Consider the following 27,660-nt stretch of genomic DNA (forward strand, 5'->3'; position numbering starts at 1 on the left):
TGGTAGAAAAATAAGATGCGGCGAGCCAGAGCGTGTGCAGTGTTCCTGCTCAACGTGAGGACGCCAGCGTACGCAAGGGTGTGTGTGAGTGAGGAATTTCAGTAAGATGGCTGCGACAGGAGAGTGATCTTGTCTGAAACATACAGTCACCCTACCGAGAAGACGAGGAGGAACGGGAATTAATGTTGTCCGTGTCGGAAGCTTGGGTTATTCACTGATAATACGCCGAAATTGACAAGGGGATGGTTTCTGGTAAGTAATACATTACAGAACAATCAAAGATGCTCATGAGAATTACCAGAAAAGGTTACTAGAGAGAAAGCCAGGTAAGTAAATGGTTAATCCTGGCAATACTGGAGACCGATTGTATGGTCTCTATATATAAATGTAGTGTCACTTTTGGTGTGCATGGAAATGCGTTAATGATGAGGGATAGGGTGTAGTTGGACTTGGAGATCCAGTGACGTGTGGAGCAGGAAAATACATTGGTGTTTACACCACCCACAGTAGTAAGGTCACCGGTGAATGAGTCGTTATTAACAAATAGAACATTGTAATTAGAGTACGTGGTAGTACAGTATTGCTAATAATGAAGCAGAATTTTACATTGTAGTTAAAACAATATTTGTTATATTGTTTTTAGTCTTTTAATTAGCTCCTGTCTCTGGGGAATACTGCCATTAGATGATAGAACCAAATTACTGTGTGTTATATCTGGTGTGTGTACACTGTTCAAGCATATAACAATAACGTACCGTGATACCAAGACACGACAGACAGTGAAAGTAAGCTGGTGCAGCTGTTTGCCTGATCATAAGAAAATAATGTAAGTCTGGCAATATGAAATGTAGTGATTAATTCTGTCACGTTATACGACTGTTTCCAGCGGCGTAGAGAGACCATAGGGAGGTAAAAAGATGGGTCAGTAAATGTAACAATAAAATCAAAACATTGGTAATTCAGTGTGAATTTGGTGCTGAATTGCACGTTAGAATTTACTGTAATAAGTAAAGCATTTTCCGCAGCGGTTTATATACAACATGTGCACTGTAACTGCGTTCAAAGATCTAATATATTCACAAGATGGTCAGCGCCGGTTTTCCTCAGTCCCTGTCGAACCGGTGCACATGGGAATCCAAAGAGTTCCGGTAACGATTTATCCCCTATCGGTATAATGTCAAATCTGCCTTCCTTCCTGTTCCAAGCGTTCTGTTTTTAAAACGATTCACCTGGATTTATTTCGAGACACTGCTCCTTAAGACACATGTGTTATTATTTCTACAGTCGATGTTTTCACCTGGCCTGGCAGGAGCTTCGCCGAAGTGCTGTCATACATTGTCACTGTAATGCATCTTCATTAGCAGTTCATGTTTAAAAGTGCAATAGTTTTAAATAGAAGGCTTGGAATTGGAAATTAGGCAGATTTTTCCCTTCTATAGATAAGGGAGCAGTCGCTACTGGAACTCACAAAGCTGGCCTGGTTAACACAGAGGCATTTCCCTGGGAAGATGAACATTGGTTGATTTTAATTGTATTCATTAATTGTTTTTTTGATTAACATGTATGCATGTTGTATTATTAGTACAGTTGTATAATGTAATTTGACTAATTGAACAGTGATATGAAGACTGAAGCATTAGATATTTTTTAGGAGAATAAAACAATGATAAAAAGTGTATAGGATAGACCGATACTGTAGTATGGTGGCGAAATGAGATCAGATATGAATCTCTGCCAGTGAGTGGAGGTTGATAACTAACGAGACACAACTGTTTTTCTAACTGAATGTGAGTTTTGAGTATGCAAACGTGGGCTGTGGTAAAGTAGCACACTACAGTAATTGACCCGTGCCCTCTGGACTGTGAGCTCTAAACAGTGATTAGCCTGATTCTATTGTTCTTATTGAATCATTAATCTGTTAAAAGCTTAGTCTGATAAATATATGCAGCAAAGTCAAGAGTGCTACAATATTCAGGTCTAATTTTAGTCATGGTTAATGTAGATACACATCCCTTAAGAATGCACATGAGTCATTCCATGACAGATTATCAAAAAAGACTGCATTTAACACCCTGCCATCTCTGATTTCTACCCAACTCTGTGCTCAAAGAAGAAAACCCTAAATGTACATTTTCAGCCTCAATATGGTTGATTTTGGACCCGTAACCTTAAATCAATCTTTTACTCAAACTATTTGAGGTAGACTTGTGGTAGGTGTCTTTTTATTGGGAATTGCATGAGGTCAGTTCATGTTTTTCAATTCCTTTTTAAAATGAATTCCCATTCCATGTTATTCAATTCCAGTTCATTTTACTACGCAGTTTAATGAGCAAACATATATACAACTTGTAAACAACACATGCAATTGCACAATTGCAATACACATTTATCAAATCAGTTGGTCTTGCTGTTAGTATGAGTCACCATATGCTGCTGAAATTCTGTCAGGTTACACCTTTCTGGGCGGAAGATTTTCCAGCACCTGTTGAGAGGCGTTTTAGCAACGCAGGGAAAATATTCACACACGAAGGTGTACCTGACAGACTCTAAATACATTTGTGTTGTAATTGCCAAGTTCAGGTACTACAATTCAAGGGTTCTCAACTTTGTTGCTTCTGAGCCCCCTTGTTTACAAACTCCTATTGCAAAGCAGTTTTACAACCAGCTCGATTAGCCCAATTGTCAACAAGTTTAGGTTTGTTTTATTAAACCTATACTACTAAAACCAAGAATGGATTAAACGAATATGCAGTGGGAGTCTTATTTCCATCCCTGATACATAAATGTGTGTGTGTGTGTGTGTGTGTATGTATGTATGTATGTGTGTGTGTGTGTGTATATATATATATATATATATATATATATATATATATATATATATATATATATATATATATATATATATATATATATATATATAAAAAAATAATTAGTTTTACTTACTCAATGTGAGCATCAATTCTGCCAACACATGGAGGTATCTTTGCCAAGCACACACGCATGTCTGGCTCTATACTTCGTTTTCTTCTGTCATGGTTGAAAATCCGGTTTCGCATAAGATTTCGATCTAGTTAGAACTCGAGCAGTTGAGTTCTGAACATAATGTAGTCTTTTAAGAGCATGTTTTGAGGCACCAGCAAACAAGGCATTGCAGTAATCAAGTTGAGAGTAGACAGACATGCACAAGTCTCACCACATCAGATAGAGAGAGACTAGATCATAAGCGGGCTATGATACGCAGGTGAAAAAAGCACACCTTGGTAACATTTCGAGCATGCGCTTCAAAAGTTAGACAAGGAAAATAACAAAAATAAGAGATTTCTCGTTTCAGAACTCTCTCTGATTTCAAGCCCGTCAATAACCAAACTGAAGCTCCCCACATTACTCAACTGACGCAGAGAACCAAGCAGCATAACCTCTGTCTTATCGCAGTGTAGCTGCAAGAAATTCTGTTGCATCCATAATTTTTAATATCGGCCAAACAGAATGAAAGTACAGAAACAGCTATTGTGACAGCTCTCTGTCACTAACTCCTTAGAGTCTGATCTTTCCATTTGCTCACCCTTGTTTACATCTTCTGGCCCTTCTACATCTTCCTCAGTAAATTCCTCATCACTACATCCCAGTTAAACAAACAAATCTCCACTCTCTTATAACTCAGTCTCTTTCTATTTTTCAATCGCCCACTACAACTCTCGTCTTTCAGATCATGTCATCGCGATATCTGCTCTCCAAACAAAATACACGTGAGACATTTTTACATTGACATGTATTTTTATGAATGTGCAACATTTTACCTAGCAATGAGCATTTGATTGGACAGAAAATGAAAAAAAAAAAAAAAAACGATCAACGTGTTTCTTGTGACTATAGTCGGCGTAGGCAGTATAGAATGCCCAGTGGGTGGTCGACTTTAGTTGCTGCTGGCAGTGAGAGAGTTAATGAGCCCCTATATACATACAAACATGTTTTGAGCTGTGACCCAATCAGATTATAGTTAGCATTGTATTGTGGACTTTAAAACAATGAAACCGACCAAAAAGATCAAAAAATACCTTGAGTTTGACTGGGTTCTGAGTTTGACTGAAGGAGCAGTCTTGTACAGGAAACCTGTCCTGGATGGGCTGGCCTTGGTTCTGGGTTAGAGCTGGACAAATGTAGGTGTCCCATCTCCAGTGAAAGTCAACACAATACCCTTGGAATGTTGAACATGAATATAATATAAGCCTACTGTTTTCCTGCTAGGAATTTCATTATGCGGTATTTGAGGGTAATACATTTTCTTTTTGGCTAGTTTTGTGTCCACTCTTACTGTATGGATGAAAGTGGGCTCCTGTAGCAGCTGGCATTGTACAACATGTTGCAATTACTATAGTGACTATATCTGTTCTGAAGGCAACTGGTCTTTTAAGACAAGGGGTGTCTCTCATGGGGATCTTTTAACCAGGGCTTCACCTGTACCATGTTGAATTACAAGGGCACGACACCAGGGTCCGTAAACTCTCTGGAGACGCCCTCTTTCTATGTGCTGTACATAACGTGGGATTTGGCTAGTAATGGTTTTATAGAAAAGACAATTCCTTAAAATGTGCAACTGATGCTTTATGATATGCACAGTTTATTGATCATCCGGGGGACCGATTGGGGTAAAAATTGGAAGCGTTTCCAGCATTTGTCAAAGTGTGAAATCAAAACCATATTACCCTAGTTACTTTACATTAATTTATCTTTTCTGGTTGCTTACAAAAAGGTGCATTTTCCAAAAGTAATCCACAAATGACTAGCTTCTCATCAGAAATAAAACTTGCAGTACCAGTAAAGTTGTAACACAGTGTGTTTAATAAAACAGTAGCACTTGATGGCCAGATTTGTTAGTTGTTCAAGTGTACCAGTTTGTTGCGTAAATAAAGTATACTTCTCACAGAAACCTAATGTCAAGCAGAAACTGAATATTTGCAGATATTTTTTTGTGATTTAGAATTGGTTATTTGCCTCACATGTACTAGCATTAAAATATTGTATTGTGTGTAATTGTGGGTGGAAGTAGTCCTTATTAAGACAGTCACAAACACATCCAACTTTTTTTATTCTGCCGCTCGGATAAATGTAATATATATTTATTTAATGATATTAACATTATTGTTGGTTTTCAGGTCTGTCCTCTTACATATCGGGCATGGAGTGGCATTGGCTACAGACTGGATGACAGCACTCACCAAAGAAGCTGATTGGCTGGCTGAGAGGGAAGCTCATTGCATTCTCTTGATTGAAAAAAGCTGGTTGAAAAGGGGAAGCTGATTGCATTCTCTTGATTGAAAGAAGCTGATTGGGTAACAAAGCCAAAAAATCTCCCTTTTGGTTTCCTTTGTCTGCTGCCGTCCTCCCTTTACCCTGTCCCTTACCCCCCCCCCCCTATGTACCTCTCCCCTTGACCTCTGAACCTTGACCTTGGCAAACAGGATGAGCTGGCTAAGCCGGCTGACCCCGAGAGGACCCGGGAATCGGGCCAGTCGGAGTGCAGCGCTGTCCAGCCCTGTCACACCTGACCCCGAGACCTGCCTGATTGTGTTTAAGAACCACTGGAGACAGGTAGGGGCTTCAACTTTCTAGGACTTTTTCTAGTAAGTAGGGACATTGTCCTGAATGCACGCACATAGTCCTTTTAAAGTAGAGGCCCAGTGACATCATATCTCCATGGCGTCCTCACTACACACAGGATGTAATGTTAATATAATGGAGCGTAGTGGCGGTTTATTCTTTGTTTATGTTTTTCTAACGCAAAGAAAGGTTTGTCAAACTTTACACATTTTTCTGATGTTGATGGACCTAAATGGGATCTTCCAGGAGCATCAGAAAAACAAACGGTAAATGCCCACTGTATCTGTAGGTTTAGATGCCACTGTAGCCCTAAATTTTGCCACTCTCTCTTCCAGGTGTCATGGATCCTAGAGGAGAGGGATCCATCCCCAGGCCAGGGTGATGAGTTGAGTGCTGTGAGGAACCACACTGACCAGATGCTGTGTCTGATGGTGGAGGAGTGCCTGGGAAAGCAGGCCAACATGGGGCCCATTCTAGAACTGGTGGTCTCTGAGAACATCCTGGGCAGGCTGGTGCATTGGCACCTGGTGCGTGGTCTGGACCCAGACAGCCAGGGGGCGCTCCTGAAGCTGTTTGAGATGCTGATCGGGCAATCCCAGCAGCCTCTACTTCGGCACAAGAATGTGCTGCAACCTTTGCTGACCCTGCTGAGTGCATGCACCGACCCCCAGCACAACACCCCTGCCCTGGAGGGGAGCCTGGTGCTGCTGTTAAACCAGGTGTGCGTCTCCATGGCGAGGGAACCCTCCACCCTTGAGCTGTTTTTCCACACACCCACCCAGCAGGGGCCCACCGACCTCTTCATCTTTTCTCTGCTTGTTACCTTTATCCACCGTGATGGTGCTATCGGGCAGCAGGCCCGTGATGCACTCCTCCTTGTCATGGCCACCTCTGCTGGCAACCAAGTGGTGGCACAGCACATCTCGGAGAACTCCTACTTCTGTCCGGTGAGTGTTAATAATATTATTTATTGGACTCCCTTATCCAAGACGACTTACAGTTGTTACAAAATATCACATTACAAAATATCGCATTACAGATAAGAGCAGTTATAAAGTACAGTAAAATCAGTAGAAAGTAAGATCGAATTCAGATATGTTCAAAATAAAATATAGTAAAGAGTGAATTCGACTAAGAGCAATTAAACTTGGACAGATCAGTGGTGTGGGAGGAACGGGGGGAGGAAAGGTCATCTGAGTGGAGAGGTTGAGTTTAAGATGATGCGAGTGCATCTAGGAGGAGATGACCGAGAGACGGGAGGAAATGTGGGAGTCAGAGGGTGGAAAGGAGCAGAAGATCTGGGCATCATCAGTATAGAAATGATACAAGAAGCAGTGGGAGGAAATAAGGTAACCAAGGGAGTAGGTGTGGAAAGAAAACAGAAGGGGTCCAGGACCTCGCTTTGGGGGACACCTGTTGAAAGAGACCAAGAGGCACAGGGTGAGCCACGGCAGGACACCAGATATGTATGATCAAACAGGTAGGAGGAGAACCAGACGAGAGCAGTGCTGGACAGTCCCAGGTCAGTGAGGGAGGACAGGAGAGTAGAGTGGTCGACTGAGTCAAAGGCAGCAGAGAACAGTGAATTTTTTTTTTTTAATTATCTCCGTATCCTGGCGCATTAAATTTTTCTTCTGTGGAAGTGTTTCATTGCAGCCCATCCTTTTGTTAGATAAAAGGCGAGATGGGACGACTTGGGCGAGTTTTAGATATTTGCTGCACAAATTTAGGGCACTTCAAATGCATAATTAATAAACCAGAGCCTCGCTGACAGGCTGTACCAATGCTCAATGTAAATTAACATGTCAGTAGAACTGGCTTGGCTTTGTATTGTCAAAAGATGTATGGCAGTGTGAGTACAAAAAGCCATATTTCCTTACATTTTCATAAATGATTAGACACAATGCCTTTTGAAATATTGAACCTTGGATAAGGATTCTATAAAAGGGCTTATAAGTGACTTTATAACCACTGAGAAATCAAGGTGCACACCTTGTGATGCTGAACAGAGCTAACCATGTTACTGCAGTACCTTTAGTTAATACAGAGCCAGCGGTATCATAGTCCTTGTACTACAGAGCAGTAGAAACCTCAACACCTTCATCCACTAATCAGGAAGCTCCATTACTGTAGATGACTGCAGAACATTCAGATAGAATGTCTATTTTAAAAACAAACTTCAGGCCCTACAAATGCAGTACACATCAGTTGATTGGTACTATCTGAACAAAACTAAAGGGAAATACAGAATGATTTGCACTGAATTATGTAAATATATGTACCCACCCTATCATTGGTATGCTGTGTGCTCAAACCTTCCTTTTCTGACAAATGCTGTGAGATTGTTGTGGACAGTATAGTTTAAAAGGGAAGTATTGTCATGACTCATGCTTGGTCAAGTCTGAAGTCCTCTCCCAGCCTGCAGGCTCTCTTGTGTGCTTGTTTTGGTAGCCTTGCTGTATGAGGTGTCGACAATCAGTTGTAACGTGTTCAGAAGAGAGTCGGTTGTAACATGTTTAGCTGAAATGTCACTGAAGTAACCACGTAGATTATAGCAACTTATTATGTGGTGGGAATTAAATAGTTAGGTTTAACTTCCATTTAACTTCAAGAATAGACCTGTTTTAAACATTTAAAATTTATTTAGAATGTTTATAACCAACTGAAAAAAAACATCATGAAGCCCTTTTTTTCTGTTACTTTTTTTTTTATAAATTAAAAGTATATTATCACACAATATTGTGTCTTCTGGTTGGTTTTCGGTAGTACTGAAGAGTGGTGCATATGTTAAAGCATATATGTACTCTGGGGATACTTCTAAGGGTCATTGGGGGTATGCGGGATGACAGCAGCTCAAAGTTTGCAGTAGTAACAATGACAGCAGTTGCAAAGTTAAGCAATAGTGCCTGTCAATGAAGGCTCCACCACGTGGTAGTTGACCGCAACTGGAGTTATGCCTCCTGAGCTGAAAACAATGGCGCACTGCGGGGGGTGCTGAGTAGGCTATAGTCCCGTACGTCCAAGAACCAAACAAAAAAACTGCGAAATATGTTTATACAACATCTATGTTGTGTTGGTGCGAGGGAGGGACTGCACATTCTGTGTGTGTGGATGAGAGAGTGAGTGTTCTGTGATTAGTTGTTTGTGTTCTGTTAGGCACACTGGACCTACAGGGCAGTGCTAGTAGCCTTCATCCTAGCCCACAAAAGGACACTTGCATAACTGTCACCTGAAGCGCACCGTCTGGTCTGTAACTATTTACGTGAACAGCACCTGAGAGGGGAAAGAACTGTGTGGTGATGGGAGGAGGCGTGCTGTGGTTGGCTGAGGGCCAATAACAATGAAAGACTGTACGGTTTCATGAGCAGATGAGGCATTGCAGTCCCGCCCCCAAATTTTGTTTTCAGATTGATTGTTCAAAGAAGCTAATGTGGACTAGCAAAAGTAAACCAAAACAACGAAAGGTGTCAGACTTGTTAAGCCAGCCTTGATCACTGCTCCATCCACCTGTACTAGCCAGGATTCAGAGTCTTCCTCTAACTCTTGGAGCATTGCCATCGGTCACTGAGCCAGTGTGTCAAAACTCACTTCAAAGAGTAAGAGAATACATCAACACAAACTCCATCACAGTTGCAAAACTCTGACCAAAATAATTTCTGAATTTGCCCTCAAAAGGTCAATCAAGTGTCCCTGATGATGTTCGCTACAAGCTTGTTCATTCTTATTGGGTGCCACCAGAATCCTGATCTTCCTCCTGTACAACAAGGAAAACAAACATGTCGTTTTCAGTTTAGCTGGTTGAAAAGATACACTTGATCAGAACTTGAAGGTGACCTTTGTAAGACTTGTGTTGTGATTACATGTTTGACATATTTTTGACTGGTTTTAATCCTAAGGTAAAGTATTTAGCTACCTCTGAATTGTTTACAAGACTATTATAACTAAGGGATACTGTCTACGACAGGTCGTTCTTGGATTTATAGGAAATGTTATGACATTCATGTCGTCATTAAAAAGACAACTAACCTGCAAGCACAAAGAAGTACAGTTCAAATAGTGCAGATTCAACTTTATTTATAAACAAAGCAACTTCAGATGTCACGTGGCTCTATGCATAAACAAGGAAGTTAGTAACAGATCAATTATTTACCTGAACAACCACAAATAATTGCCTGCAGTGCAAAGTACATAGTGTTCTCTTTATTACTGTTGATCCCCACGGCAAACCCTTTAAGCACTTCCTTTTATAACTGTTGGTTTTGAACTTTGCGGTACCATTATACTTTAAATACTTTTTATATTGAAATATTTTGCGTTTGACCTTTGTACTTTTTATACTATTATAGGAGAGTTCATTTTGCCTCTCTTTATTGTTAAATAGGTGTTTAGGGTTTGTAAAGATTGGAAGAAGGGATTCCCAATGAACAGGCAGACGAGACTTTGAAGTAAAATAAAACTAAGAACTCTTTATTAATGTGTTAAGTACAAAATGAAAAGTGGCCACTGTGCCTTCAAAGCAGATGGTTCTTGCACCTCCTAGCCCTTGCAGCGATGTGCTGCTCTTCCAGTAGCAACAGCCTGAAAATGTAACACAGTACAAGTAATAGCAAAACACAGGTGATGCACAATATTTCAAGATATTTACAATACTGATCAAATCAAAAACGCCCAACTCACTATAGTATAATTGTACATTATGGAACTGAATAACAAATACACTACACATAAATGAGATGCATTTCTTGTAAACAGTATACGAATTTGATAATCATTTAAGAATTTGTTACTGTCAGTCAATGTTAAGAATACCAGAAAATCTCAGTATACACACTTTACATGTGGAATATGATGCGTAGCAGTTTAGGGTTAATGTCCCTGGCATGTATGATGAATCAGAATCTGTGCAAGTCGAAGCCACATTTTCCAATGTTAACTGGTACTTTGTGAACGTTTGGGCGATCGCTGTGCTGAAGGAAATAGCATCTGTAGAAGGTATGAACATGACGTCAGCACAAAATAAACCAGGTTTAATCCCCTTGAAATATCAAAATTGGAAGATGTGTCAAAAATCACACTGGACATTTCCATCAATGCATTCTTTAAGTTTACAAACTAAAGCATCACCATTTTCTGTCATATTTACGATTAAGATTGTCGGCTCTAGGCAGTGTTTTAGCTGATGGACAGACAGTACTGTAGCACAATGTCACTAATACATACCTCTCTGCAATAAACAGTGGCTGTCCTGCAAAACACAGCGCTCTGACAAACTCATTAACAGTCATTCTGCACTTTTTTTTTTTTTTTTTTTTTTTATTTAACTAAAGCGTGTGTAAAAGCCGCAGTAATTGAATTGCTTGTCTTTGTTCACTTTCTTGTTTTAGTTTAATGTGTCCCTTATTTTTCAGTATGTTCTTTTGTCTGCGAACATATACCTCAGTGCAGCTGTATTTGTAGCGCTATGCTTCCTCTGCCTCATCTGACCCACTTCTGCTATTTTTGCTTTTTGCATACTTCAAACATTTGTTTTCTTTTGAATATTCATAAACTGATTTACATTTTCTAAAAATATTATTTTTTGTGTATTTCAATTTTATATACTGGTATATTATAATATAACCATATGTCTAACACCACGTGTAAGCATAAACACTCCCTGATTCCTAGTGGCTGATTTATCTAAAAACTTTGGGTCTTAAAGAACTCAAGTGATTTCACAACATGACAAGGTAACCTATTCCGTGCCTTCGTCACTCTGTGTGAATAAGTTTGTCCTTCCGTCTGTCCGAAGTCTGTCTCCACTTAATTTCCAACTGTGTCCCATGGTCTTGTTTTCTGTACTGTGCTTGGTGTTTGTTAGGCGTAACCATCTCGGGGTTTCCATGCGGGTTAATTTACATGTGAAATGGAGATGTGTGTGCACGTTTGGGAGAATTACTTGTGTAAATCAGGTTTGTGTACGAAAAAAACGGCCAAAGAGAGGGATAAGGTAAATCTCATTTACTTGTGTAAATGACGAAAAACTGGAAAATCTACACCCAGTTTCGCATGGAAACCCGCTTTTCACATGTAAATGAGCGTGTTTATCCTTAACTATAAATATTACAAGGGAGCAGGTCAGTAGTTAATGTGGTTTCCAAGACAGCAGCAAGTAGTGGCTGACAGGCGATTTTATGGTTAGCAGTGGTGTAGTTCACCTTTTTTTTTTTTATTATTGTGTCTGGACTGTCATGTTGTATATCTCTTGTGGGTTTACAGTTCTGTATAAAACTACTTACCATGAACTGCTTTATGCCCATCTTAGAAGAGCAAGTGAGCTGCTTAAATATCTAACTGAATTAATTCCTGTGTTTTTTGGGGGTTTTTTTTGGATCCCAGCTATGTCCAAAGACAATGCGTGTCTGCCCTCCACGTTAATGTCATGCCCTCCACTGGATGTCATGAGCCAGCTCGATCGCCCAAAACAGTGCAACACATCCAACAAGTTGTTGATGCACTGTCAGAACTGACAAAAATAAATTAAAAGGCAAGAATCTGACAGCACAAGCCTCCTCAAATCGCTGCTGTCCAGTGGAAACGGGTGGCTGAGGTAACCTTCACATTTGCCAAGTGCGCTTATTTTTTACGGGTTGGAATTTGCATAAACACCCACATGCTAACATGGGTTGCGCTTGTTTTGAAAGGCAGTGCTGTTTGTTTTTTTTGTTTTTTTCTCATGAGACTTGGCAACACTGGTAACCTTCCCCATCATGTCTCACAGGCAGCACTGATTCCTGAACACCTAATTTTGTTTTTGACAAGAGTTTGTGCAGGACACGGCACACAGTGACAATTGTGGGAACGAACTAATGCACTTCAGTCCGTTTCATCAATATTTGCCACCTACTTTTCAAGTGCCCACTACCTGTATTTGCCCAAGCATGGTGTTGAATGCTTCCTCAACTGTCCGGACGGGTAGGGTTTCTAAGCCAGGGTAGTGTACGCAGCATCACCTGATCACCTATATGCTGTATTGCCTGAATGAAAGGGAAATACGTATAACGTCTACTCCGGTTTTCAGCCATGGTGATCTGCAATACCTGTTGGTCAGTTTCATTTTATACCTGAGTTCATTTTTAATTGAGTTGTAAGATAAATGAGTTGAAACAGTATTCATTACTAGTGATATGATACCCCACTAATGATATTTGAAAACAAATTTGGGCAAGAGCAGTAAAACTCATTATTAACTAACCAGGCACAAGGTACTTTGCTTTATTACAGCATCTTAGATTCACTCGTGTACCAGTTCTCTGCGCATGAAAACAACATTTTCCAATTTCACTAGTAATCTTCAAAAACAGCACTTTACGCATAGCTAATTTACGTGTCAACCCCCAATGTCTCGAGTTAAAATAAAACTTGCATGGAAACTCATTTTAAGAGTCTTTGTTCTAGACTAAATAGATTCAGTAGTACGTTCCCATTGTTCTCATCTAAGCAAATAGTCTGAAATGCTGAGAAGTACAAAGACAATGGTCTTGGATTATTCCTTATCTTTGGCAAAGAGAGAGGCAATTCCCTGAACGATGGTATACAATAGTTAAACACTGCAAACAAGTAAAATCATTCTAACTTCTGCATGCTGTGTTTAAACAAGAGCCGTGTTAGGTGATGTTTCCCTAGTAATAAATACAGATTATTTCAATAGTACAAGCTCCACTCTTGCAGCTAGAGCTGTTTGCCTAACACCCTTAACAAGCTATTTCAGTAAATTGGATCCAGCTAAGCAACAAAAGGTTATAATGTCAGAGGGTTACAAAATTGTGTTGAAACTCCAGACCTGGAACATTCGCTTTAATTGCTGCCCAACAATGCATATTTTTCTTCTGTCTTAACTTGGCCCCAATCTTGAATGCACCCACTCGAGCACAAATGTTTCTGACCTATATATGTTATAGTAAGTGTAGCAGTGCCATCTAGATAATAACCAGTGAAACTGCAGTTTAGGGCCTACTATCTTTTTGATTTTATTTTGACTGTAGAACGCTATTAAATGAAACGTTTGTGTGAAAATAAACCAACATATATACATTCAATTATCCAATCCCTGTCTATAGCATAGGTAATTAATTATTTAACTCCAGTAAGGCATTCCAGTCTTTTGCAACTCCTCTTCAACTTGGAGCAGTGTAATTGCATTGTCTAATTACAACCTGTACAGAGCTTTCAGTTATCTAAAATTATTTAGTAAATAAATAAATTTGTCTTTTTGACACTATAGAATAAATGCTTGAAGGTATGTGAACAAAATCCACTGTATTAGGTATCGTATATGATGACAGTTACAATAGGGGAAAATTATTTCTGAGGGTTAATGGTTATGAATAAAAATCTACTTTCAAAGAAGTCTAAGAAGGAATGGCTGTAATTGTTTTATAATTTAAACTATCGGTGCATTGGATCATTCTGCACAGGTTGCTATAGTAATAGGAGCTAACGGGTTTCTGCTGCACCATACTTCAGGGAATTTGCTAACTTAACTTTGATAACCAAAGAACTAAGAAAAGTTCTGAACGGTAAGTGCTTGGCCAGTTTCTAGTAGCTGATCCCAGAGCCTTGTGTAGTATGCTCCTAAAGGATCCTAGTCGCTCATCAGCAAAAGCATGACATGGTAACTCATTTCATAAACTCACCACTCTGTTAAAAAAAACCTCCTCTGACCTGAGTTTGTGTCCTCTCATTTTCCAACTGTGAGCTCTGACCATGGTCTCTGCTCTTAAGGTAGTGACTTTGGGGATCTCCTTTTCAAAGTGCAGCACGTTTTAGGGTTTGGTAAGTCTGAACCATTCTTTATTCTAGGTTAAGTAGGTTCAGATCCTTATTGTATTCTGGTTGCTGTTCATTGGGCACTCACCAAAGCCACAATGTCTTAATGAGATGACATGTTTTTGACCTGTCTTTCGCTGTTGCTTGCTACAATACCCATGTAAACACCACTTTCTTTCCAACCTGTAGGTGCTTGCAACTGGTCTGAGTGCACTCTACTCCTCACTGCCACGGAAGATTGAGGTGCGTGGAGACGACTGGCACGCCTTGCACAGAGACGACTGGATTGGAGTGCCATCCCTTGTTCTCTTTATGAACTCCCTTGAGTTCTGCAACGCGGTCATACAGGTACGAGATGTAAAGATACGTCATCTCCTTGAGGCTGCCAGGCTGCAGATGCATTGACAGGCTTTTTATTGGCAATATGAGCAGAATTCATACCCCAATACCCCTGCAGTGTGAAGTCTGTATTGATTTCATTAGCCTATTGTGTGGTGTTAACGTAGTTCTCTTTCTGTCTTCTGCCCCCCAGGTCTCTCACCCTCTTGTGCAGAGCCAACTGGTGGATTACGTTCACAACGGGTTTCTGGTGCCAGTGATGGGACCTGCTCTTCATAAGGTAAGCGGGATTCTACAGAGAGTTGTGAATAGCGGGCAGGAAAGGTCGGTACTTTCTTTGTCTGCTGTTGAAACTAAATTATGAGATTCAGTGTCAGTTCATTAAATCGGTAGATTAAAAATCATCAATTCAAAAGTGTTGTCTGTCTGTCCGTCCGTCCCCCCATGGATTGTTCTCCGTTGTATCTATTTCAATTCATGGAAGAACTGGAAGCCTATTCTCCCCTCATGTCCCTCATTCTTTCTCCTTCTGTTTCCTCTCTCCCACTGCCGTCAGTCCTCAGTAGAGGAGATGATCGCTAGCACTGCCTACCTGGACCTGTTCCTGCGCAGCATCACAGAAACAGCCCTTCTTAAAACCTTCCTGCGGTTCATCCTGCTGCACCAGCATGATAACTACACCATCCTGGACACACTTATCACGAGGATCAGCAGCAACTCGCGGGTGAGGGCTTAGACTATCCTGATTGCAAGGAATAGACGGTAAACAAAGGTTAAAGGGAAAAGCCTGCAGCTAATACCACCTTATTTTAGGTTGGTCCAGGTCAGATAATAGGGGACAGATAGTGTAGAAAATGCTGTGGTTTAAATAGATTATCTTCTATTGAGTGTTAGCTCAACCAACATCCCAGCATGGTTTTGTAGATATGTGGGATGTTGATGATGTTATCCTTTGGATGAGACTTTTAAATTGAGATTGTTAAACTGAGATTCTACCATGGCAGAAGAACAATGGTGCTAAATCCCTATATAGGACAGTAACATTCAAATTCAGGCCTGCAGCCCCCCTCCCCTGTTGTTTGTTAGACACCCTTATTCAGGGCGACTTACAGTTTGTTACAAAATATCACAGTACAAAGTATCACACTGTAAAATATCACATTACAGAATATCACATTACAGATAAGAGCAGTTATAACGTACAGAAAAAGCAGTAGAAAATAAGATCAAATTCAGATGAGAACAAAATTAAGAATAGGGTAAGTAATTTCATTCTTACAGTACATTATGCTATTTGCATAATGACTGGGTTTATCCCTGTGACGCTTGCAAGGCCAGCCTGCCTGTGGACAAGCAGATGCTCTTCCTGCCTGAGGCAGCAGCACACAGAGGAGGCACTAGTAAACCACATTTCTGCATGTTTGTTGTGCAGCCCTACAGAACACTCTGTAGTGCTCTTCTCAGTCACCTTCTCTTTGAAGAGGTGGCTGAGGGAGAGCCACACACCAGGGAATAGAGAAGTGTTGGGCAGCAGTTTCCCCACAGACACGCATGCCAAGTTTGCTCTGTTTCGGCCCGCTACTGACCGGTGTTTAAATCCCAGTCTGTTACCAAGCAGTCCTGTTTCTGTCATTAGCTGCTGAGGCAGCAACTGTACATTCTTACAGTGCATTGCTTGCTATTGCATAAGGAGTGGGTTTTTATCCATGTGCCAGTAGCCTCAGGGACCAGCACAGCCAGTGGCGCCTGCGGCCAGAACGCCTCCTGGCACAGAGGCAAGAGCCTCAGGCCAAGCCACAAGGTGAGCAGCGGCCCTAGGGGTTTGCTGCCACAGGTCCAGGGCCCCTTCTCAGGGAGCCATGTGGAGCATTGGTGTCAGTGCAGCGCAAACATCCAGGTGCTTACAACATTTCAGAGCGGCTGCTTACTGCAGTTTAAGCACGGTACCTCTCCCTTTCGGGGCATGACAGCATCAGCCACGGACCCACAGGACGCCGCTGTGGTGTCTCAGGAGGTAGCAGTTTTGCTGCAAGAACAAGCTATTCATTTGGTACATCCCCTCCAAGTTCTACTCCATGCCCAAGCGGGATGGTGGCCTCGGACCAATCCTCGACCTCAGGCAGGTCAACCTATTCTGAGCCGAGGGAGGTTAAAAATGTTGGCAATGCAACAGTTGCTACTGCAGTCATTCAGGCCAGGTGATTGGCTCACCACAGTGGACATCAAGGATGCCTATTTCTATATCCCTATAAAAACTGCCGCACTTAAGAACAGCGTACGAGTTCAGGGTCTTACCAAAAATAATAAATCAATAAATCTATTGCGGCAGCCTAACTGTCTGACCCTCTCATTCTGCAAGTAATGCACTTTGCGACGGCTTGGGTATAATTGCCCATTATGTAATTGTTACATTTCGTATTTGAAAGGGAACATTTGGCTGTTATCATAACCCTGGTTCCTTGAAATAGAAATGTATCCATTACGGTCTTCGGTTGCTGCATACATTACATGCAGGAGGCTGAAGAAAAAAGTTGACTGGTGCAGTTCAAACATCATCACAGAGCCTAGTGTCTCTCCGGAGGGGCGTAGACTGGTGTGATGACGTTGCCGCTCACTGCATGACAGCTTTGGGAAGTCTCAAAACTTTCAGGTAAACAAAGTTAACCCATTATGTAATGGATAAATTTCAGGGAACCAGGGTTATGATAAAAACGTTTTCTTCCATTTCTTTTCAGCAGCTCCCCAGGTCACCTCTGTAAATGTTCTAAACTGATCCTAGCTATTAGTTTGCCTTGCTCACCTTGCTGGTGCTCTTAACTCGAGTCACAAGCCATATGTGTCTGTATTGCATGAGGATGCGTAGCGAATACACTTTGTTTTGACAGGGATGCTTTGTTTTTGTTCACAAATACACACATTTCTAGCTTTTAATTCAGTTTCTGTCTCCTCTCTAGCTTTGCATGGTCTCATTAAGTCTCTTCAGGACACTTCTTTCTCTGAACTGCGAGGATTTCATGCTGCAGCTCGTTCTCAGGTAATACATAGTTTTACAAAGCAGGGTGCAATTGGTCCTGGTTTTGGTGTTCCATAGGAAAATCCCCTTCAATTGTGGAGGGGCAAACACTGTAAATAGCTGGTGAGCTGGTACCTGCTAAAATAGCATCTTACAATTGGCCTTTTCAGCAGGCCTGTCTTATGAGCTTGGGATAACTACTAATTAAGACTAGGTTTAAGATTTTTTTTTTTTTTTTTTTTTTTTTTTTTTTTTTTTTGCTGCAAGTCCAAGGATATTTGAAATGATGGACCTGCTGTCAGTGTACACTCTGTACTGGATACTTTATGTTGAAAAGAAAGTCTGTCAGGACAACTCTGTTAAACGAGTGAAAATAATAAAAGCACTAGGCAACTGCAAGAATGAAATACAATTAGCATCAGCGATGAGCAATTCAAGTAATTTGTCACGCCTGTTTGAAATAAAAATTAAGTGAAACAGAATCAGGCTCAGTCAAGATATGAAGGTAAAATCAAGTGACATCTTGTAATTCACAGCTTTTAGTGAGTTTAATTAGAAAACACAATCCTCTCAAAATAAGTTTGAGATATCTTGTGATCAAAAATAAACCCTAAAAACTGAAGCCCTAATCATAGGATATATACAGATTTGGAATTCCTATAGAAGTAAGAGTGTGGTTGGGGGGCATTTCCACTTTTGTATGTTTATTTAAACCAAATGAGAAAGTAGGAAGCAACCACACTATTACACTATTCCTGGTATCTCTCAAAAAAAGAGCCCTGCAGTAGATGACCTGAGCTGAAGGGCTGGGGAGACCAGCGAACTATACATGGTACACGACAAACACAGGTGAAAGCGAAATCATAGATCAACAGCCACCATTACACAGAGTCTCTCCTTCCCTCTACAGGTACCTCCTTCCATGCACCCACGTGATGCTAAGTCAACGGCGCGCTGTCAGGGAGACTGACCTGTATGGCAAGTCAGCTGATAAGTTCATGTCTCTCATCCCAGAGTGCTGTCGACTGGAGCTGGGTGCTGCTGAGCATGAGGAAGAACCTGCCTACTGGGGAAAAGGTGACGCATATGAGCGTTGATCTTGGGCATTTTTATTTACTGTACAGATGTGTCCCTGTGTTCATTATTTTAAACATTTCTGATTTGCCTATTAACAGCATAGATGTTTTGTATTCCAGGGCCAGGAAGCCCCAGTGTTGAGTCCCCAGCCTCCAAGCCCAGCACCCCATCCCGCCTGGCTTTGTTTATTCGCCAGCAGAGCATAGGCTCTAGTTCGAATGTGGATCCTCCTCAATCCCCGCACGGAGTGGTCTCTCCTGAAAGCCCCATGCACCAGGGCTCCGAGCAGGGGGATATGGAGTCTGGTTATATAGAGTACCTCCGGGATGCTCAGAAGAACATTGAGTTCTGTGCCTGGGCCTGCCGTGGCTGGTCCGCACCCTATGATGGGGAGGATCCCTCTCCCGTCAGCGCACCGCCTCCACCTCCACCCCCACTGGCTTGCCTAAATATCAATGCAGAGCACCTCAACAGTCAGCAGGCGGTGCCAAATCGACCCAGATCAGACAGCGCAGAGCGCAAACCCAGTCAACAGACAACAAACAGGTCCAGCCCAGACTGGGAGAGCACGGAGCAGGACAGTGGGGAGTGGGATATCACTCTCGGAAAGAACTCTGTCATAGTTACTCCACGCACCAAGAAACGGAGCCTGCAGAGGGAGATGTCTAACCCGCTGTCTCCCACATCATCCTCCTCCCTGCTTCCAGGGGCCTCTGCCAGGAGCTACCCCTTAGGACAAGGAGAGAATCTCCCCCTCTTCAATGGGATCAGGCAGGTGGTGACAAACTCCACGGAGGGGCAGGATGGGGGTATGGAGGTAAAAAAGGTTCGGAGAGATTCTGGAGAGAACAGTTGTGGGGGGCATAACGGAGCCCAGGGTGAGATCCTCCAACCTGACACCAGTGGGCACTATCCGGAAAACTGCCAGGTTTCAGGGGAACTAAAAGTCAGCCAACGTTCACTGGGGTCAGAAGTCACCAAAGGTGTACTGGGGTCACAGGTATCCAAGGGTTTGTTGGGGTCGCAAGGCAGCCAGGTTTCACATGGATCACAGCTTAGTGAGGAGCAACTCTCTGCACTCGGTAAACGTAATGTGCCAACTCGGAGCTTGGAGTCAGTGGAGAGCTTGATTGAGGAGCTGCTGGACCAAGCCCCAGGAGAGGCCAATGGATCTGGGATTAGCATTGAATCATTCAGCCAGGAGCTGAAGGAGCTGGAGGAGACAGTGCGGGAGCAGCATGCCCAGACAGGGCAGGAGGATCCTGGCAGTGCAAATAATGGCAGCCAGGGTGGGGGGTGTGTCCCACTCCTCTCTCACAAAGAGGAGGAGGAGAGGTCCCCCACCCATGAATTTGAACTTGCTGATACAGGGTCCCCTAAACTGAAGAATGTGCCCCCCTTGATTAGCCCGACCAGAGCATTGGGACAGCCTCTCAGCCAACCCTACACAGGTATGTAACTGAGTACATAGGAGATAATGGGGTACACTAGTTTTAAAGTCTTTCTGAACAAGCTTAAAGGGATTTACAACAAAACACATGAATTACCATAGGTACCTAGTGTGTTGTAAATATTCACACCCTGTGTATGGCCTCGAGTGAGCTGGGGTATGCATTGTTTTATTCACACACAGTAGTGTTTAGCCAGACAATGTAGTGCACTGTCTAAAGGTATTCTGTGAAAATATTGTTTTCACATTTTGATGACAACCATGAAAAATCATAAATATTCCAAGGAAGCGGGTAGTAAACAAATCAATTGACATTGAAGCATATCTCCAGAATTGTTTTTGAAATATTAGGATCATATTTCCAGGCCATGTCCCCCCACGTCCTGAAATGTGTGTGCTGTACACTTGAATATACTGTACAGTAAGGTGACATTAAAAAGAAGGGTAGAAAATTATCCAAACATCTACATTCACTTTGGGATGTGATCCAGACAGAAGCAAAAACAATCTGTTTTTTTTTTTGGTTTTTTTGTGCCTGTGTTGAAATAAAAAAAAAAAAAAAAAAACTGACTTTCTGCTTACATTTGTAGCTTAGCTTAATGTTTTTGAAAGCTTCTTTCCTTAACCCTTTGCAGTCCTATGTCGGAACAGGTCCGACATTATGATTTTACATTTCCAGTCCAATGTCGGACCCTGTCCGACATCATCAAAAAGTGTCAAGCACAGGTGTCTAGTCGATTTTTCTCCAGAAAAAGCAGAGAACCATTTAATGGCTGACTGAGACTGATTGGAGCCGAATGAAACCAAAAAAAAATGGGCGTGTCTGAGTAATAGAGCTAGCAGCTGCACCACAGAGATAACACGGACACAAACAAAGGAGATTTTTGTTTCTGCATCCAGCACTCAAAGAATATCACGGATATTTGCAGAGCTTTTTGAGATGTTATAGTAATAAAATAATGACTTGGATCGTATTGTTGAGGAGCGTGGTGATAAAACAAGTGATCAGGAGATCATTATGTACATCCATAAAGAGGTATGTGAAAAATACAGCGTATAAGGGGTGGGGCTTGGCTGGAGATGCAGTACTAATGTCGTTTTGCCATGCAATGTATTTTAAACTTGTTTTGCTCTAGGGAGGGAAAAAAGGTGTGTAAAATAAACAGTGCATGTGAAAATATGTTGGACCTGACAAGTGCTGAATAAATGGACTGCAAAGGGTTAAACCATAGTCTTTAAGTCTGCAGCGACCCCTCCTCTTTTGTTTTAATGGGTTTGTTTTATTTTGCCATCTGGTGGCAAGACTAACGAAGTGCAGCTGAATCGGTCATAAAAAAACAGGATTGCAACAGTACAGCATTTTTGCATTATTGCACTCCAAGTAAGTAGCTGACCAAGGCTGCAACTGTATGTAACTTTACAAGAGTGAACACAATGGCATGCATTGGTAAGTATTAGTAAGTTATGTTGAACCACAGGTTAATATTGATGTGCACCAATAAATGCTTATAAATATAGTGGTATGCACGTAAATGTGTACAGATTAGTAAATATGGGAGTACCTAGGTCTCGCTCCTTGTCTCTTCCCCAGGTCCCTTCATTGCGGTGCTGTTTGCCAAGCTGGAGAACATGCTGCAGAACTCTCTGTACGTGAATATCCTTCTCACTGGAATCCTAGCACAGTTAGCCTGCTACCCCCAACCCCTGCTCCGCTCCTTCCTGCTAAACACCAACATGGTCTTCCAACCCAGTGTCAAGTCACTCATCCAGGTAGGGACCCGCCCTAACCCCTGTTCCCATGTTCTCTCCTGTCTCCCCACTCCTCACATTTCTCCTTTTGAATTGCTTCATTTTGTCCATCACCCCTCCCTCCCTATTTTCCTGTTCTCTTTTGACCATACATTTCCTTCACCCAAAACTGGGTATGTAATCTGTAACTTGACCCTTTATATTGTGGATTTACCATACAGCCTTGCTACATATGCTACATTTGCCTTGATTCTGTGGTAGAATAAAGATATACTACGTGATATGTTTGGCTGCTTCACTCCCTGAGGTATAACTGGGGCTTCTGATTTTCAGTTTTAACCTATTAACACCAATAAAACACCCCCGATACAAAAAAATTGAAATTGGTGTATTGGTGACATTACAGATATGAGCCTCAAAACATTAATCGGAATAAAATATGAAGTTCACGATTCTGGCTTCAGGATTTGGGTTTTGATGTAAAATTGGCAAACTTCAGTTTGCTGAGACCCCCAAGTCAAAACTTCTGTCTTTTCTGAGTTTAACTGCAAAAAATGCAAAGACATCCACATTTTATACATCATTCAAACACTCAATGAAATCAGAGACCACAGCGGTATCCCCAGGTTTCAAAGAAATATAAAGCTGTGAAAATGTGGGACCAAGAATGAAACCCTGGTGAACACCACAGGTAATTTGTAGTTAATCCTGATTCTCAATCTCCCAAGGAAACACAATTCTGTCTATTAGTGAAATAGGACTCGAACCAGTTTAGTACAGCTCCAGACATGGAAAAAGACCCAGACAAGTCAAGTATTTATTATGAGCGGGTCAAAAACCTTTGGAACGTTACCGTTATGAAGAAACATATTAAATTGATTGATTGGCTACTACCTTCTCCAAGATCTTAGTTATAAAAGGTTAATTGGAGATTTAAAATTACTCGGCTGTAGGAACAAAACAGGATTAAATGCATTCCATCACTAGTACCCTACCTCCTACTGAAAGGGACTTTGTCTTCAAAGCTGGTGCTTATGATTGTTTGTGTGTTTGTAGCATTGTAAATGTATACATTTTAATGTGGGCCTGGTAAAGGAAAAGAGAAAATACTTCCTTTAGAGGGGGTTGTTCATAGTGCTGGGGTCAGTTTGCTTGTAACCTGTAGAAAAGGGAAATGTATGCGTGAGGTTTTAATGTGTTAATTCCAGTGGGGTGGAACTGTATATATTTTTAGTTCGATTGTTAATGTGTGTTCGACTAGTCCAGAGGAGGGGCTAGGGTAGGCAGCAGTACAAATACCTGGAGTTGGGTCATTCAGGGAGAGAGGTGTAGGCTCTGGTTGTTCGAGCCTGCTGAGTAGTTGTGTGCTCAGAGTTCCACCTTTGACAGTCTGTGCATCCTCCTGTTGTTTTTATTAGTTTATAGCCAAGGCTGGATTACGGTTGAACTGTTTTATTCTTTTTGTTATCTATTCCGGGCCTCCTTTTTTTTTTTTTTTTTTTTTATTTTCTGTTGCTTCTGACTGTTCCCTGCACATCAGCCACTTGACAGCACGGCAGTTTTAAAAGCAGTTGGTACTGTTCTAGTTGACAAAGATTAAAAAAAAAAAAAAAAAAAAAATCCTGGCTACGCCACTGCTGCCAGGGTTTATTATTTAAAAATGAAAAAATATATGTATTGGGTAGAGAATATAAGTGTGCAGTTTTTTCAAACCTTAATAACACAACAAAATGGTGTCTAAGACCCTTCACCGTTGTATTTGTTCTCATGTAAGACTCACTTTTTCAGTCAGCAAAAATATGTGCTAAAAACAGTGAATTTGATGTAGCCCTTTTTAAAATGGCAAAAAGACAGCTACGTTTGGAGTTTTTCTACAACAAAAAAGCTAAACCACCAACACCAGAGACATGAACAGAAACTGAACCTGACTCTTGTGTAGTTCAGAATGTTATTAACAGCACGAGAGTGTGACGATACTTCCGTTTCAAACGCTCAGGTTAGTGCAGGTGCAGCTGTTAAGAGACCCTTGCCTGTAATGTGTTTGCAGCTCTCTTGTGACAATCTGGCATAGAACTGTTTGTGATGAAAGATCTGGTAATGTTAGAAAACTAGCTTAATGTTTACATAAAAATGGTTAAAATTGGGTATTGGGTTTGAGCGTGGTTTCGCTTCATTAGTTCTTTTTTTTGGGGGGGGGGGGCTGTGCCATAAAATAACCTATTTTTTTGGTGTAGATTATGGGACTTTTATTTAGACTTTGCCAAAGCTGTGCTATTTTGAAAAAAGGAACTTAGTGTTGCTAGCTTCACACTGCTGGTCATGATCAGTGTTTCTTCTTTACAGCAGATCTTCATCCACACCTCCATATTTTATTTACCTGTCAGTCCCTTATACCAAGCTACCAAGTCTCCCTGCCACTCTCATCCTCTCTCTCTCCTCTCTCACACTCGCTCGCTGTCTCTCTTGCTGTAGGTCCTGGGCTCAGTGAAGAATAGGATCGAAGCCTTTGCTGCCACTCAGGCGGATTTTCCATTGATGCTGCGCAAGGCCAGAAAGTACCTGGTGGCGCGAGGGAAGCTGGACTGGGCAGACTCGCCCATCACTGTGCCAAACTTAAGGAGGTCAGATACACTAGGTAAGAGTGTGTGCACACCTTGCTGGCGATCTTAACTTACTAGCATATGCTCTTCAAGGTAGTCACTTTGAGTTAATAACTTTATTTTGACCTGGGGGATGCTTTGTTTTTGTTTACATTTCTTGTTCGTTTTAGGCTTTAACAGATGTGTAGTAATTTAGATAAATACAAGAGAAATGTTCTGATGAGTGATTTTACAATAAGAGGTATTCTTCCAGCAGAAAGATGATCTGCAATAAGTCTAGATTTACTGAGGATAACTTGATCTCTTGTTTGTTCTTCTACAGTAAAAAGTCGGAAGCCCTCTCTGGGTGAGCTGATCCTGCGTCACACCAACAGTCCGACGCGGGCACGACAGGCAGCCCAAATGGCATTCGCTCACGTGAGAGACGGAGGGCAGGTTCTGCACAGCGCCCTGTTCAAGGGCTCGGCAGCTGGGACAGTGGAACGCCAGAACGAGGCACTGCGAGTAAAGAATGCAGTCTATTGCGGCATCATTTTCTCAGAGTTCTTGAAGGAGTTGGCTGCGCTTGCACAGGAACACGCTGTCACCACGCCCTTCCCTCACTGCCAAGACACAGAGGAGTGATGCTAGAACAACAGGACACTGGTGATTATGGGTTGAGCGTGAGGGTCAGGAAATCAACTCTGCCCTCCTCAGAGAAGCAAGAACTATGATTCAGGGAGGCGGAGGAATGTTCAGACTAGATATTCTAATGTATTCCCCTCCCCTTATTTTGTGAATCTGCTGCAAGATTATTCTTCAGTGATGTAAGTGAGAGATGTAGGGGAGACACAGGTATCAAAAAGATGGAGGTGTGAACATTTTAATCTGGGGTTACTGAATTGTGCGCCTTGACTTTCCCATCCCTGCCGTTCCACTCCACAAGGAGGGCTCTTGGGTGACAGTCCTTTATGTTTTTTTATAAACTTTTTTTAAACCTATCAGTAGCGAGGGATTCTCATGCTACACAAGAGCCATGTAGTCTTCCTGCTGTATACCGTATCGCTTCAATCAACTGGATCTCGGCTAATCACCATCTGTCTGCCTGTCACTCTCAAAGACTGTGTCTGCCTTACAACATAAAGCGCTTGGTCAGTCTTTCTCACTCGCTGGGTGAAATATTTTTCAAGTCAGATCACAATAGCAGACTATAATGAGAGCATGTTGTCAAAGCCCCCACTTCAGTGAGAAGTGAAATTCCAGCAGGAAGGTGTGAGTGGGTTATGTGTTTGTCTTGGTGAAGATGTAGTTTTAAATTACCAGGGCTGGTTTAGTAGTCCTTGCCCTCTCTGATTGGAGTAATGGTTTATCCCACGGCATGAGATCCGAAATGCTTGGATTAAATGGTTAAGAACATACGAATGAAGCTACAGACAAAAAGAAGATCTTGCAGGCCATTTGCATTCACAATGTGCAGCTTCAATCCATCCTGAATGACGCTAAATGAATTTCAGACTGAAGTCTCAGTTTTTTAAAGGAGACATTAGTACTATTTCAGTTTTTAACCCTGTATTAAGTCTTTGTATTTTAGAGTTATAATTGTTCAGTTGGTACATGTCTGACACTCTGAAATATATGCGGTTTGTCTCAATGTTGTCCTCTTTTTCTGCACTTCTGAAATCCCCAATATCTGCCAAAGCAAATTCTGATGTCACACAAGCTGTCTATAATGCTGGTCTGATCTTTTCTAGAACCCATTGTATAATGTATCACACAAGTGCAGCTGAGTTTCAGTTGAACCTGGATTCATACCAAGGTACTGTGAGACTTGCACCCTCATTATATTTTCTCCAGTCACACAGGCTTCCAGCAGTTACATAGAGAATCATCCCGGTACCTCAATAGTGCATTATTACATTTTGTACTGGAGAGTAAGTGGCTCACTATTGGGGAGGTGTAAGTGTACATGTTAAGTAAGTGAGCGGATCAGAGCGAGGTTTTTTCACACTCGATCACTTGACACGCCCAGTAACGTTTCAAGAGTAGGAATGCAATGGTTATGACTTTCCTAAACCGAAACTAATGTGCATAAAATGAACGATGCCGACAAAAGATAAAACCAATCCGAAACTGTGTGTGTGTATATGTGTGTGTGTGTGTGTGTGTGTATATATATATGTATATATATATATACACATCGGCACTAAGCTGGCAGCATTGTCAGGAGCTTATCGCACTTTCCTGCATGTAGACGGTTCATATGAACATCCCTTAATACTTTGGTATGTAACATAAATGTAAGTTATGACAAGACTTTCCTGAGTGCCCTCAGTAGGGATAACTGCATGTGTAGATGTCTGAGGCTGTATTCTTATTAGGTTTGTTGATGAAAGGTGCCCCTGGCAGCAGGCATATGCAAACACTCAGCCTGTGCATCCTACACTTTATTAAAAAAAAACAAAAAAAAAACAGCCTGAGAAGTCAAAAGTCGGCCTGCGTTCTAGCTTTAGTTTTTGCGGACATGCATGTAAATCTAGGTGACATTTTTTTATTAGAATATATTTTAAAAAGCTACCAAACATCTCAGTATCTTTGACGCCAACGTGTGGATTAAATAATTGCAATTTTGAAAACCATACATAGCAGTAGTTCTACTCAGACGTGATTTTAGCTCATCCACTTGCAGTCGATGGCGGAGACAATGGTGGTACCAGGAAAATAATAATACATTTTTAAAAAAGTAATGTCTATATGTTATTTTATTCTTTGTGCAATGTGTCTAATTGTGTAATACATTGGTGATGCAATACCACTGTATTTGAACTTATTTAACAGTTGCATCTATTTCTTGATTTTTAAACAAAGTGTGTAATGGTATATCCTGTTCTCTTGGCTGCACAAATTTGGTTTTGGTTTTAAGCGTTCATTTTGGTTTTACCGAAAACTGATTGGACATCAAACGGCTGTATTATTTGTGTACAGAACAGAAAATGAATGTTGTGCCGATTTTAAACGTGTATAATATAATGCCTGCTTTTTATTCTTAA

At 41.5% G+C, this 27,660-nt stretch overlaps 1 protein-coding gene across 1 annotated transcript; it reads left to right on the forward strand.

Annotated features, from left to right (window-relative positions):
- Positions 1-27,660, forward strand: LOC121327660 (FTS and Hook-interacting protein-like). Its single transcript, XM_041271798.1, has 12 exons — positions 1-252; positions 5,154-5,589; positions 5,934-6,545; positions 14,596-14,754; positions 14,939-15,025; positions 15,302-15,469; positions 17,700-17,779; positions 18,669-18,835; positions 18,955-20,286; positions 21,877-22,055; positions 24,507-24,669; positions 24,957-27,660. The coding sequence occupies exons 2-12, from the start codon at positions 5,461-5,463 to the stop codon at positions 25,256-25,258; spliced, it is 3,378 nt and encodes a 1,125-aa protein (XP_041127732.1). The 5' UTR covers positions 1-252; positions 5,154-5,460; the 3' UTR covers positions 25,259-27,660.

Source organism: Polyodon spathula, chromosome 15 (genome assembly GCF_017654505.1).
Source record: "Polyodon spathula isolate WHYD16114869_AA chromosome 15, ASM1765450v1, whole genome shotgun sequence".
Lineage (NCBI taxonomy): Eukaryota > Metazoa > Chordata > Actinopteri > Acipenseriformes > Polyodontidae > Polyodon > Polyodon spathula.